Source organism: Quercus robur, chromosome 9 (assembly GCF_932294415.1).
Source record: "Quercus robur chromosome 9, dhQueRobu3.1, whole genome shotgun sequence".
NCBI classification, from domain to species: Eukaryota; Viridiplantae; Streptophyta; class Magnoliopsida; order Fagales; family Fagaceae; genus Quercus; species Quercus robur.
In genome coordinates, this window is record NC_065542.1 from 616,245 (window position 1) to 630,295 (window position 14,051).

At 35.9% G+C, this 14,051-nt stretch overlaps 1 protein-coding gene across 2 annotated transcripts; it reads left to right on the plus strand.

Annotated features, from left to right (window-relative positions):
• Nucleotides 1–121: 121 nt before the first annotated feature.
• Nucleotides 122–13,145, plus strand: LOC126699854 (dynamin-2A-like). 2 transcript variants are annotated; one of them, XM_050397828.1, is made up of 22 exons: nucleotides 122–610; nucleotides 1,323–1,373; nucleotides 1,471–1,591; nucleotides 1,851–1,943; nucleotides 2,623–2,684; nucleotides 2,923–3,040; nucleotides 3,279–3,618; nucleotides 4,191–4,338; nucleotides 5,343–5,444; nucleotides 5,562–5,681; nucleotides 5,941–6,024; nucleotides 6,198–6,325; nucleotides 6,941–7,025; nucleotides 7,198–7,336; nucleotides 7,564–7,640; nucleotides 7,826–7,882; nucleotides 8,941–9,097; nucleotides 10,128–10,282; nucleotides 10,940–11,053; nucleotides 11,143–11,210; nucleotides 11,422–11,591; nucleotides 12,445–13,145. In XM_050397828.1, the coding sequence occupies exons 1-22, from the start codon at nucleotides 455–457 to the stop codon at nucleotides 12,702–12,704; spliced, it is 2,805 nt and encodes a 934-aa protein (XP_050253785.1). In that variant the 5' UTR covers nucleotides 122–454; the 3' UTR covers nucleotides 12,705–13,145. The 2 variants fall into 2 exon arrangements, with proteins under 2 accessions (XP_050253785.1, XP_050253786.1); XM_050397829.1 differs by having other exon boundaries at nucleotides 12,448–13,145.
• The last annotated feature ends 906 nt before the right edge of the window (nucleotides 13,146–14,051 follow it).

A 14,051-nucleotide genomic window follows, 5' to 3' on the forward strand; every position in this document is an offset into this window, starting at 1 on the left:
AAGAAAAAAAAATTAAAAAAAATTAAAGAAACGCAAAACAACACTGTTAAGAAAAGAGAGAGAGATTTTAAAATTGAAAAAAAAAGCAACCAAGTTATAAAAAAAAAAAAAAGATTCAAATAAGAGAGAGAAAGTTCAAAGTGGAGAGAACGAGAGAGAGAGAGAGAGAGAGAGAGAAGGGTTCTTCTCGCGCATTACCTCTCGTCCTTTTTTTTCCCCATTTCAAATCGTTGAAATTCAATTCAAAGTTCAAGCCCTAAAAATACAAACGCATAATATTTTCTCAGAGAGAGAGAGAGAGAAACACAGAGAGAGAGATCTAATTCCTTCAGATCTCTCCGATTCCGATTTCACTCCGATCGATCTCTTTGCGCTATTTCAGTTTTCTCCGATTTTCGTTCATCCGTAAAATTTTGAGAATCAGATCGTCGGAGATCTTCGAAAGCTCAAGTCGATGGAGGCGATCGAGGAGTTGTGTCAGCTATCGGAGTCGATGCGACAGGCCTCGGCTCTGCTCGCCGACGAAGACGTTGACGAAATTTCAAGCTCCTCTGGTTCTTCTTCTAGAAGAGCCTCCACTTTTCTTAATTGCGTTGCTCTCGGCAATGTTGTGAGTTCCTTCATCTTCCTCTTTCTGCTCTTGTTTTCGCGTGTATAGAGATATTTGTATGTATAGGTTGGTTGGAGATTTTGTGCTCGTGGGGATTTTTCTATGCTTGAGCTTTGGATTTTGACTAGTTTATGTGTTTTGGTATTTGATATGTTTGGTTATGGTGAAAACTGAGGATAGGAAACTGAGTGAAAGTGCTATTTTAGATTTAGCTTTGAAAGACATTATTGCTTAATGAGAAAATTTAGATATTGTTGTACTTGATTTACAGTGACCGCTTTTTGTTAGAGAAATTATAGTTCGATTGCTTGAAAGTGTTTTGTTATTGGGGATTTTAATGAACAGTGAATGCAGAGGTGGGAATTGATGTCGTTTATAACACTTGGATGAAACTGTTTTTAATTGTTTGCTTGGAATTGAGGGAATTTTGGAATTTGAATTGCAGTAAAATTTTGAAGCTCAGTGCTATGTGAAGTAATATGCTATGTTTCAATTTTGAGTTTTAATTGGGATGTCCAAATTTTTATGTTTTATTTATGCTTGGAAATTATGAGAATCTGTTTGAAGATGGGGCCAAATTGAAAATTTCTGATTTCAGTGTTGTTTGTCTATTTTGTAATCATTCGGGTCCATTCTTATGCTGTGTAATACTACTTTGGCTGTTTGGAGATCCTGATGTAATAATTTTTTTGGTGCACCAACAATTGGACAGGGTGCTGGTAAATCTGCTGTCTTGAACAGTTTAATTGGTCATCCTGTTTTGGTAAGTTTGGATTTTATGTGGTTCTTTTTGATTATTTCGTATAATGTATAGAACCCGGAATAGCTTTATTTATTTATTTTTTCTCTTCTTCATTCAGCCAACTGGTGAAAATGGTGCTACACGGGCGCCCATAAGCATCGATTTACAGAGGGATGGTTCTTTGAGCAGCAAATCAATTGTTTTGCAGATTGACAATAAATCTCAACAAGTTTCTGCAAGTTAGTAACTACTACAGATAGTCTCTAATTAGATCAACTTCATGTCTTTATGGCTGGAAATGTTTATACTTGCAAAAATCATAATCTTTCTGAGGATTTCATTGGTATCACTGACCTGCCCTGTGGGATGTCTGTGATGCTTATCCCTTACAAATACTGTGGGATGACAGGAAGTTTAGTGATAATGTGACAAACACTGTGGGATGGTTCTCTTCAACCGTTTGATGTTTTTTATTTGATTGTTGTGGTTCTTCTGCAGGTGCGTTGCGACATTCTCTACAGGATAGATTGAGTAAGAGTTCCTCAGGCAAGAGTCGAGATGAAATATATTTGAAGCTACGCACAAGCACAGGTCAGTTCGTAATTGATAGTCCTTTATCCCCCTTAACTTATGCTCTAAAATTTTGTTCCTGAAGATTTTGTATGGGTGGATAAATGCTTCGGGGTTGTTTCCTTTTGCTGCTTTTCTTGACTTGCTTGATCAATGTACTTTTAGTGTTTAATTTTGATGTAACTTTTGTACACTTCCTGTGTACATGGGTGGTGCCCTTTGTCCTTTGAGCTTATGTAATGAATTTTCACCAAAAAAAAAAAGGAAAAGAAATTATGCCCTAAGATTTACTTATGAAATGTTTTTTTTTTTTTTTTTGTGTGTGTGTGTACGACTTCCTAATTTGCAAAATGAGAAGTTTTTCCAAAAATTCTTGATATGAGATTGCAAAAATATATTTTGTTATAGCTCAAAAACAAAATTTATTTACCTTCCCCACAAAAGAGAAAGCCTTGTGTATTGGGTATGACTTTTTATATTTTAATTGCAATCTTACTTGGGGCTTTATGTATAATGCTCTGAATATGAGGGCATCAATTGTTTTGTATTTGTTTTTTTTCAAGTTGAGAGGTTATAATGGACATCTGTATTGGGTTTGTTCATCATTTATTTGATTCCCTGCCATCATGTGTATTCTTTGATCTCATTGGTTTCGTTTGTTGTACTTATTATATATTCTATTAACTTTATTTCTCCTCAGCTCCTCCCCTGAAGTTGATTGATTTACCTGGGCTGGATCAACGGATCATGGATGAGTCAATGGTAAGTAGTGCCTAGTACTTTTAGAGTCTTGGACCTTTGTTTGATACAAGGATTTATATGGCCAAGACCCTAGAGTTCATCATTCTTGCAATGGGTTCTGTCGGATGTGTCTAATTGATTTATTTATCTATCTACTTTTAATAAATAGGTTCTCAATGAATGGTCTTGTCGTAGTTTGTGTGTGTTTGAATTAGTAGAAACAGTTTTGATTAACAATTTTTTAATGGTTCTTGTATAGGTTAGTGAATATGCTGAGCATAACGATGCCATTCTGCTAGTTATAGTACCTGCGTCCCAGGCACCTGAAATTGCTTCGTCTCGAGCCCTTAGAGTTGCCAAGGAATTTGATGGAGATGGTAAATTGCTTTTATGTTTCTAACTTATTTCTGTGGGACAGGAGGTTAAATTTGACTTTGTTCCTTACTGTGAACTAAGTTCTGTTGTAAATAATTGTGCCTTAGTGCATATGAGGCACTGCTATCCAAAAGTCATGCGCTCTATTTCCTCTCATTCCCAAATGCATTCATCCTCTTTCTCTTTGTTAATCATTTGATTCTATAAGTAATTAAGTGGGGAATTGTATGTTGATTACAGGTACCAGAACCATTGGTGTAATTAGTAAAATAGATCAAGCTGCATCAGACCAGAAAGCTCTGGCTGCTGTTCAGGCTCTCCTGTTAAATCAGGGGCCCTCAAGAGCATCTGATATGCCATGGGTTGCTTTAATAGGTCAATCGGTTGCAATAGCCTCCGCATCTGGATCTGTTGGCTCCGAGAGTTCCTTGGAAACTGCATGGAGGGCAGAGAGTGAAAGTCTAAAGTCCATACTAACTGGAGCCCCTCAAAGTAAGCTTGGGAGAATAGCTTTGGTGGATGCTCTGGCACAGCAGATTCGCAATCGTATGAAAGTCCGGCTTCCTAATATCCTCTCTGGGTGGGTCTTTTGCTGATACCATAACATTTTGTTTTGAACTTTTTGTGTCTTCATTCATTTTTTAGATCAGTTTTTCTTTTCTTCTAAAATTTAATTCTGGTAATGACTAATGTTTTTACTTACAACAAATGTGACTTTATTTCCTTATTTTTGATATAATTCTTGAGAAGTTTGGATTTTGGAGTTTTGTGACGTATGGAGGACAAAACTTATATGAGGAAGTTTTCAAATGTTAACTTATTATTAGGTTACTCATACAAATTTATCCTGATTTTTAGCTCTGTAAATTGGTCATAGTTTGCGCTTCCATCTACTACTGACATGCAGGTTGTATTTAGCGAATAAATCTAGTTTATTAATTTGGTTTACATGCATTTTTTTTTTTTGATAGGTGAAAATCAAATTAATTAGGTTTACATGTAAAATTATGGCCATAAATATAATTTAAGACTGAATACCTTTTCTAATAGAACAGCTTATGAATGGATTTACAGTCTTCCCTCTGCCATGCATGTTGTGAATTTCCATCTAATTTGGCTCCTTATCAACACCTGTCCTTCACATTTGTGCAGGTTGCAGGGCAAGTCTCAAGTAGTTCAGGATGAGTTGGTAAGGCTTGGTGAGCAAATGGTGAATAGTTCTGAGGGCACCAGGGCTCTAGCCTTGGAACTTTGTCGTGAATTTGAGGATAAGTTTCTCCAGCATGTTACATCCGGTGAGGTGAGGTTTTCTGTCCTTTTTTTTGTTTAGTTCAGTAAACTTTAGTCTTAAGCATGGAAATTTTCCAATTAGAAGGATTTTTTTATTCACATTTGGCATATAATCTTCTGAATCCCTTCAATTTATCAATAAATCAAAGTGTTTATTATTTTGAAATTTATCTACGTAATATACCTTCTCGTAGTCAGGAAGTTTTCCTCATTCATTGGTCAACATTTGCCCTTGCCGACCTTGGGAATTTTATTAAAGGTGAAAGATCTCTAAAGTTGTATCAAGGTTGTTAGTTGCTGCCCATCTCAATTCTTATCAATAAAAAAAATGAGCAAATCACTATGGAGAAGCTTACCTGTGAAAAATGGAGGCAATTCCACTCTAGTGGGTTCTCTAAAGCTGTCAGATTTTGAGTTGATGGAAAAGAAGTATATTTTAAAACTACTTATAAAAAAAGAAGAAGTGTATTTTAAAACTGCCAAGGAAAACTTTACTTTAGCTGGTGTGTACCAGGCAGTGGTAGCAAACTCAAAAGTCCTTATACGTTAGTGAATGTACTGACTGCTGAGTCGACAGGTTTCCTTGAACTTTATTCTAAGAGATCATTTATGTAGTATGAAGAGAATTTGGTGATTACATTAAATATTATATGGTAAGATGAGTTTATAAAAATAGTTATAATTGCTCTGTGCTTCTTGCCAGCATTCCTCTTCCTCTTCCCTCGTTTTCACTCAAGAAGCTGTGTATGAAATGACATTTTGTTTCAAATATTTGTATATGGTGATAGTAATATTTTTTTTCAGAAATTCATTTGGTGTGATTCTTAGCTTTCTTCACATGTTTATCTGGTCGTTCATTTGGATAGCCTGTGCCATTGGCAAATGCCTCTTTCTTCAACATTAACTGAACTATTTGTGGCATTCAGCAGCAAATGATATTCTTATGATATTCATTCAGTTAATTGCTTCTTGAGTCATGTGTTTGAGCTGCCGCTGTTACTAATCTTTTTGCAGGGTGCGGGTTGGAAAATTGTTGCCAGTTTTGAGGGGAACTTTCCAAATAGAATCAAGCAACTTCCTTTAGACAGACATTTTGATATCAATAATGTCAAGAGGGTATATTTTGTCCTTCCACTATTTTCCAAATTCCCTTATTTTAGGTTATCTTGTATTGTCTTTCAAGGTTTCTTTTTGAGTCTTCCTTTGACCTTTCCATTTTGAAATTTGTATTAGATTGTGTTAGAAGCGGATGGTTATCAGCCATATCTTATATCCCCTGAAAAGGGTTTAAGATCCTTAATTAAAGGTGTCTTGGAGCTTGCAAAAGAACCATCACGACTCTGTGTTGATGAGGTAAGTCCAGGTTTTCACGGCCATCTAGATTCTAACTTATGACTTTAGTGGGCTTTCCAAAATATTTTTCTATTGAAGCCTTGAGAGACTATCATTTCTTGGGTTCTATCAATCAGCCTTCACATTCTTTACAATGACTCAAAATTTTGGAATAAGAAGTGTTTCTAGTTATTTGGTCTGGAAGAGCTTTTCTACAGTTAATACATGCCATTCACACTCCTGTATAATCTTTATTTGGATCATTTGTGCAAACGAATAGGTACACCGTGTCCTGGTAGATATAGTTTCTGCTGCTGCAAATGGTACACCAGGTCTTGGAAGATACCCTCCTTTTAAGAGAGAGGTATGGTGCTTTACTTTCTTGTCAAATTTTTCTTTGTTATTTATTTATTTATTTATTCTAAAAATAAATTGTACTGTGTTCAATTGTATGAAGCCAAGTTTGGGTGGTGTAACTTCACTTCTGTTTTTATCTTTCTATTTCGTGAAACTTAACCAATGTTAACCTTGTACAAGGTTGTGGCAATTGCAAGTGCTGCTTTAGACGTGTTTAAGAATGAAGCAAAGAAAATGGTTGTTGCACTAGTAGATATGGAGCGAGCTTTTGTGCCGCCCCAACATTTTATCCGTTTGGTGCAAAGAAGGTATTTTTTTTTAATTATTCTTTTGCCTGAAATATGTGTTTTAGCATTTGGTTTTAGTTTCTAAGGCATTTGGTTTCAGATTGTGACATGTCATGTTGCATGGGTAACAGACCATAACATGTTTGACAGTTTTTGAATGCTTTTTTTTTTTTTTTTTTTTTGGGTGCAAAAATGTTGAGTTAAACTCTACAATTGTAATGTGATGGCATGCCTGCTTTAAGCCTTTTGCGGCTATATCATCACTACATAGCTTGAGAATTCTATATAATCTTCACTTGATTGATTTCTTCTCTCTCTCCTTCTCTATCTCTCAAGTGTGTCTTCTTCCTGAGTGTATTATCAAAATAAAGCATCTGGTTTCAGATTTTAGCATGTTTGACATTTGTTAAATGCTTGCAATTTCTGTAAAGCTGTTGAGTTAAAAGCTTTGCCATCATTACATAGCTTGAGAACTCTATTTAATGTTTGTATTATGAAATTTTGTCTTTCTCTTCCATAAGTGTGTCTTGTTCCTGAGTGTGTTGTGTTCATTGCTAGTTCAATATTAAATTGTTTGTACCATTTTCCAATATTTACCTGCAACTTACCAGGATGATCTATCTTTTTTTCCCCCAGAATGGAGAGACAGCGCCGGGAGGAGGAGCTCAAGACACGTTCCACAAAAAAAGGACAAGATGCAGAGCAAGGAATGCTAAACAGGGTAGGAGATCTCTTTCTCCAATGTAAAGTGGATGAGTTTGGAAGAACAAGTGCATTGATTGGATTTTGTTGCTCCTGTCCCCTGGGGAACTAATATATATAACTTGTTATTTTAGTTATTTAGTCTCTTAGTATTCCTTGCTCATTATATGTTAATTATTTCGTTGTCCTAGGCAACTAGTCCTCAGATGGCTGGTCAACAAACTGGTGGAAGTTTGAAATCAATGAAGGAGAAATCTGGTCAGGCAGAGAAAGAAGCACAGGAGAATTCAGGTTTGAAGACTGCAGGCCCTGAAGGAGAAATAACGGCAGGTTTGTATGCACATTTTGTATTCATATGAGAATGTATATACCACTTTTTAGGGGGCATTTTTCTTTTTTATGCATGTTGGAAGTGGCATTTTGCCGAAGTAGCATTCATGGGCCGTTACCTGGGGTCATCTAGGCTTTCAAAGTTTCAGGCAACCATGCATGACAACTGTGCATTTTGTCTTATTTTTTTCCTGTTTAATATGTTGTTATCTTTATATTTTCTGCAGGTTTTATATTAAAGAAAAGTGCAAAAACTAATGGATGGAGTCGGCGGTGGTTTGTTTTGAACGAGAAGACCGGAAAGGTTTGTAACATTAGTTCCAAGCCTGCCAAATTTCATGCTTACATTCACTAATTGGGTTTGTTCAATAATATCCTCACATTTAAAGTCTTATAAAATAAGATGTGTGTACTTATTGCTGATGTACTACTACCATTACTATGATTGTGAACTGTAGGATTTACTTTGACCTCTAATTTATTTTACAGCTAGGGTACACCAAAAAGCAAGAGGAAAGACATTTTCGTGGAGTCATCACTTTGGAGGTAAGGATAACAGTTGATACTGTTATACTGTCAGATCTGTGCTTATTAGTAATTATCTCTTACCCCAAGTTTTTGGGAGTCTTTACTTTTTCAAATTCCATCATTCTTGGTAAAGCCAGACAGGAAGTGTAAGTGGAGAGAACTTTAAAGTTTCACCTGATATCTTAACTGGGTGCATTCACTCTATATCTATAGTATGGGATTGTGGGGTTGCAGGCCTGCGGCCCATTTTTTCTAGTCACAAATTCAAAAATTATGTATGTGAAGTGCTACATTTATGTGATCTAGTGAATAAGCACGTTTTCACTTAGCTGAATAGCAATGCATGTAACAATCCTTATGTTTGCTCTGGAATGCTCTAACTCATTGAATTTTGAATTAATTGAATCTATGTAAAACATTTTGTAGAACTGATTTTTGGTTTAACCCTGCTAGAGATTGGTTCTAGGCAAAGTTATTTTTGTAGAACTGAGAATATCTTTTAAATTCTTTTATAAAATTGGGTGTGGGCTATTGGGTTCTGCTAATTCAAACTGAAAGCAATTGGAATTTTTTTCATATGGAAGCATTAAGGGAAATTGATGCCTAGCAACTGTTTCTCTTTGCCATGTTCATTGGGAACCCTAAGTTAGAGATTTTGTTTTCCATTTTTAGTCCACAATAATAAGGGAGAAGTGAATTCTCTTGTTGCCTATCTTGCTGAGATTGTATACACTACGAAATTATGGAGCCACGTTGGTATCATGAATATCTGCTTGTATTTAAATGTTAAGAATTGTTTCTGGAAAGTCAGCTGTTCTTGGAAATACAAACGATATTGCAGCAATGTATTGTAGAATTTGACATATCTCATAAATCTGCTTATCATTTGGTTTGGGAAGATGCAATGTCATATTAGCTTTACTATCTTGATAAATGTATGGGAGAATTATAAATCACATAAACAATTTATACGTCTACCCATGCCTATGAAGGGGTAGTATAATTTTGGAATGTCATTTGGTATGGTATTTCATGCTAATAGCAATGATCACCCATCTCAAGTAATTATTGTGCAGGAATGTAATATTGAAGAGGTCTCAGACGAGGAAGAACCACCGGCACCTCCAGCAAAGAGTTCGAAGGATAAGAAGGCTAATGGACCAGATTATGGAAAAGCACCCAGTCTTGTGTTCAAGCTCACTAGCAAGGTTCCATATAAAACTGTGTTGAAAGGTATGTCCTTTTCTTTCATTATTGTTGTTTCTTTCATTCTCTATCCTCAGTTATTTACGTGTTCAGCAAATAAGGAAACTTGTATTTTTGAAGTGTTAAGCCCTCTAGTGGGTGATAATGACAAAGTGCGGAGTTTAAGATTTTATAGGGCTTTCAATGATTGGGTGTTAGCGGCTTCCTACTCCCTACTTCATTTCATCCAAACCCGAATTCTTAGGGGTGGAGGGTGTGACAGGATTTGTTGGGATCTTAATGGAAGTGGGGAGTTTTTGATATTCGGTCTTTTTATCATAAGATTCGAAATGCAGCTCCTTCTACTTTCCCCTGGAAGGGCATTTGGAAAGTTAAGGTTCTTAAAATGGTGGCATTCTTTATGTGGATTGCAGTTCATGGTCAGATTCTCACTTTGGATAACCTTATGCTTCATGGTTGCTCTTTGGCGAATCGTTGTTGAATGTGCTGTTGTAATACGGAATCTGTGGATCATTTGTTACTTTTTTGTCCGATAGCTCATTCTTTGTGGACATATATACTTCGGTTGTTTGGGATCGACTGGGTCATGCTAGGTTCAATTGTGGACTTATTATTTTGTTGGTATCATTGACTTGGGAAACATAGTTTTGATATTTGGAATTTGGTTCCAGGCTGTTTAATGTGGACTATTTGGACTAAACAGAATCGGCAGTCTTTTGAGGATGAGGGGAAAACTGTGGTTCAGTTATTAGATTTATGCCAATGGATCCTCTTTGATTGGTCTTGGTGTTGGGGTTTCTTGGATTGTTCTACCCTTATGGATTTTCTTTCGTATATTAGAATAGCTTAGTGGCTGTTTGTGTCTTTTTGTTTTCCTTATTGTTTTTGTTCACTACTGCGAACTCTTTGTATTTTTCTTGCTTTTCCCTTATTAATAATATTTTTCTTCTTACTTATCCCAAAAAAAAGATACCCCCCCCCCCCCCCCCCCCAAAAAAAAAAAAAAAAAAAAGTTCTTACAACCCCATGTTCAACTCAACCTCCATTTGTCTTGCAGCTCATAGTGCCGTTGTATTGAAGGCTGAGAGTATAGCAGATAAGACTGAATGGATGAATAAGATAAGAAGTGTTATTCAACCTTCTAAGGCAGGACAATTGAAGGGTACACCCACTGAAGGTGGTATGCGACAAAGTCTTTCTGATGGTTCTCTGGTGAGTTACTGATTTATGGATGCTGCTGTTATCTAAATTCTTTTATAAATCTTTTTCTGATGGTGCTTGTATAAATCTTTTTCCCTCTGATTATTTTTGAAGAATTCTTCCAATTTCATAAATTTTGAATTTGCACTCTAGTTCTCTTGGTTGATGATCTATTTAATTTAATTTAAATTTTTTTTTTTTTTTGTGATTTTGTGCATTAGTAGTGATTAACGTTTGGAAACAACTTTTTTAGCTTTTTGTTGAAAACTTATTGTTGAAAGTGTGCTGAAGTATACTTGCACTTTGAAAAAGTAAGAGCAAATAGTTAGCTTATAAGCTAGTCCCAAACATGATTTTTTTTGAGGGGCTTTGGAGCTGGGATTTTTGATCCCCAAATCCTGGCCATAAATCCCATGGGAAATTTTAAATTTCCGCATCATGTTTCGTTAAAGTCAGAATTTGTAAATGGTGAATTTTGAATCCTCACTTAGCCCCAAATCCTGGCTACAAATGACACCCAAACACACAATAAAAGTAATTTCCCAGTGCAATTTTGATTGAACCACCTACTAACCTCTATTTAGCTTAAATTGATCCATAAGTATTCTCATGCACAAAATTATGAAGTTTTTTTAACTTACTTTTTCCTTCCTCTCTTGTACTTTCAAGGATATGATGACTCGAAAACCTGCTGATCCTGAAGAGGAGCTTCGGTGGATGTCTCAAGAAGTACGTGGTTATGTTGAAGCAGTTTTGAACAGTTTGGCTGCAAATGTCCCTAAAGTAAGCCAACGTTTTCAACTTTACGTTTGTCATCCCTAAAGTCAACTTGTGAAATGATTTAACACATTTGGGATTGACTGGTTGAACAGGCAGTTGTCCTTTGCCAAGTTGAGAAAGCCAAGGAAGACATGCTAAATCAGTTGTACAGTTCTGTCAGGTTGCATGCTTCTCTATTTACATGGCATTTGTTGTTTTTCTTTTTGCACTACCATGAACTTTTTTAACAGACTGCCTTGTTACTGTGCTCCATACCTAAATGCAATATGTGGCTCCCATCATATTGTTTTTTCTGCCATAAAATATAAGGTTCTTAGGTAGTTGATAAGGAACAATTGTTTTTAATCATTTTTATATTTGTGCATGGATAGTGCACAGAGCACAGGCAGGATTGAAGAGCTGCTTCAAGAGGACCAGAATGTAAAACGTAGGAGAGAGCGCTACCAAAAACAGTCTTCTCTCCTTTCTAAACTAACGCGCCAACTTAGCATTCATGACAACCGAGCTTCTGCTGCTTCCAGCTTTTCTAATGGAGGAGCAGGTATGTACATAAAAGCTGTTCTCTCCTCTCTTACACAGGTCTGAATGCAGCTGATTAGTGGTTTGTGTTATCCACCATCTTTAAACCCTTGAAAATGTCTGTTTTTGACAAACAATTTAATAAAGGAAAAATTTATTCATTTATGATATGTCATAAGTTTATATTTTTGTAGAGAAATCATTCTAGAGATTGAAAACTAGGCTTATAGATGGATGGATAACGTTCAGGTCCCGTTACATTTTATGTTTGTTACCCATCCATGGTGGATGAGGACCTTATAACATGGTCTACCTCACAACGTTGGATCCAGGGGCTGTGCATATAGTAACACTATCATGGTGAGCGAAGCAATCCCCTCTCCACTCACTCACATTGGTCAACTCACATATACATCCAACCATTTTAGTGTCCCACTTATTCCCAAACCTCAAGAAAGGAGGGTTGCTGTTGATTGACAGCCAGCATAAAACTTTGTCAATGTAGCCAATAAATTTGAGCTGAAATTGCATCTTCTTTTGTAAGAGTAAGGTTGAGGGCAAGGTCTTATTTTAATGACCCATCAAGTGCATGTGTATGAACTTGTAAATTATGTTGATTTGGCCTTTACCCTGAAATATCATGATATATAACATATTTTTAATTATCCATAATGTCCTTTGTTCAGTCTTTCACCACCCCATTCCCCCAAATGTGGGGTGTGTTGTTCATGACCGCTGTAGTTATTCCTTTAATGCCTATTGATAATTTGATAAGATGGCTGCGTCCGGAAGTTGTTTCAATGATTGGTTATATTTGTGTTTTCCTCTTTCTTTCCTAAAATTGTTTTCTGATGTTTTAATCTCTGTTTCTTTAGCAGAAAGCAGTCCTAGAACCAGTGGTCCTTCTGGTGATGACTGGAGATCTGCATTTGATGCAGCTGCTAATGGCTCTGTTGACTACAATTCCCACAGTGATTCTTTTAGGTCTCGATCCAATGGTCACAGCAGAAATTCCAGCGACCCAACACAAAATGGTGATATGAACTCTGGTTCAAACTCCAGCAGCCGGCGTACTCCTAATCGGTTGCCACCACCACCACCACCGTCTGGTTCTTCGGGTTACAAATACTATTAAATGGCCGACTTACATTGATTGATGACTCATATTTTCGTTGCATTTTTGGTGGGGGAGACCACTCAGCCCCATTTCATGATTCAAGCATATGGTCACCCTAAATTCTATACTATTAGAATCTTTAGAAGAGGAGAGAGAGAGAGCAAGGAAGGGAGGGTGTTTGTGTACATAGAAGACTACAATTACTTGGTATCAGGTTCTCATGGCTTGGCCCGATGGATTCAAGGTTCACTTGAAATCCAATTATTATATTCTATTCAATTTTTCTCCATTCTCATAAAGTTTTAATTTTCCTTTTTTCTTGCTCATTTTTGGATGCTAGAGATGTATTTGCTTGTATTGATTCTGATTTCATGTGTACTTTCCATCTTTGATGGCCTTGTAACATGTGGAACATCTTTTTCTAGTAAAGGGAGATATTTTTTGTTTCCCATTCTTATATATCCACGTTTTATTCCCTGTTATGTGTCACATGAAGATGTTTGATTGAGAGAGAGTTCATTTTTAGTTATGAACATTGATGTGAGAAATTCTTATCATGACCTCCCTTGATTCAAATAGAACATCCCATACATCGTAATTTAATAAATAATTGAGTAAAATTTTGTTTCACGATGCTTGAATTTAATTGTTGTTGGAAATAATAATACCATCTTTGTGTTTTATTGGATAATGTCACCAGATGTTTTATTTTTTGATAGATAGATACCAATTTGTGCAATTAATAAATCCAGTTGTTTACCTAGCTGTATGCTTGTATTGAGTCTTTTATTTGGTAGTTCGTTAAATCTTTTGTGTATTAAATTACATGATTTTGGATAGATTTTGCAGCTGCCATGTAATGTTAACACTTGGCTTGAGTTTTGTCTTTCCGTGCATGGCAACATAATAGAAGTGGTGTTTATTTCACACACTATTGCATTAAACTTGTGATTTCAAGTCACTAGTTCAATTCAAAAAAGTGATTCTGTACTTTGTGTGCAATAGTGTGTACAATAGTACCAACTCTTTTGCTTTATTTTCTACTCAATTTTGGAATTCAAAATGAAATAGAATTTAATAGCCGACTTTGACAACACTGTCTTGACTATAAGTTATGCTGTGTCGTGCCACAAATTAGATTAGGATTATAATCATTTGTGTTTTCTTTATTATTTGTGGGAGAGAACTTTTTGGATGTATTTTCAAAATAGAAAGCGCTTTAATGTAGTTGTTCAAAGGAGTAAATTCAATAATTTCTATTCAGTATCTTTTGGAGGTCTTGCTGTTTTTGACAGACCTATCTTCTACTCAAAATATACTCTTCAGTGTATTGTCTTTTTCGAATATCCCATTAGAGGATTTGTA

Coding starts and splice junctions, on each gene's coding strand:
- LOC126699854 (XM_050397828.1), top strand. CDS start 455: ATGGAGGCGATCGAGGAGTTGTGTCAGCTATCGGAGTCGATGCGACAG. Junction 611..1,322: donor GCGTTGCTCTCGGCAATGTT/GTGAGTTCCTTC, acceptor ACAATTGGACAG/GGTGCTGGTAAATCTGCTGT. Junction 1,374..1,470: donor TAATTGGTCATCCTGTTTTG/GTAAGTTTGGAT, acceptor TTCTTCATTCAG/CCAACTGGTGAAAATGGTGC.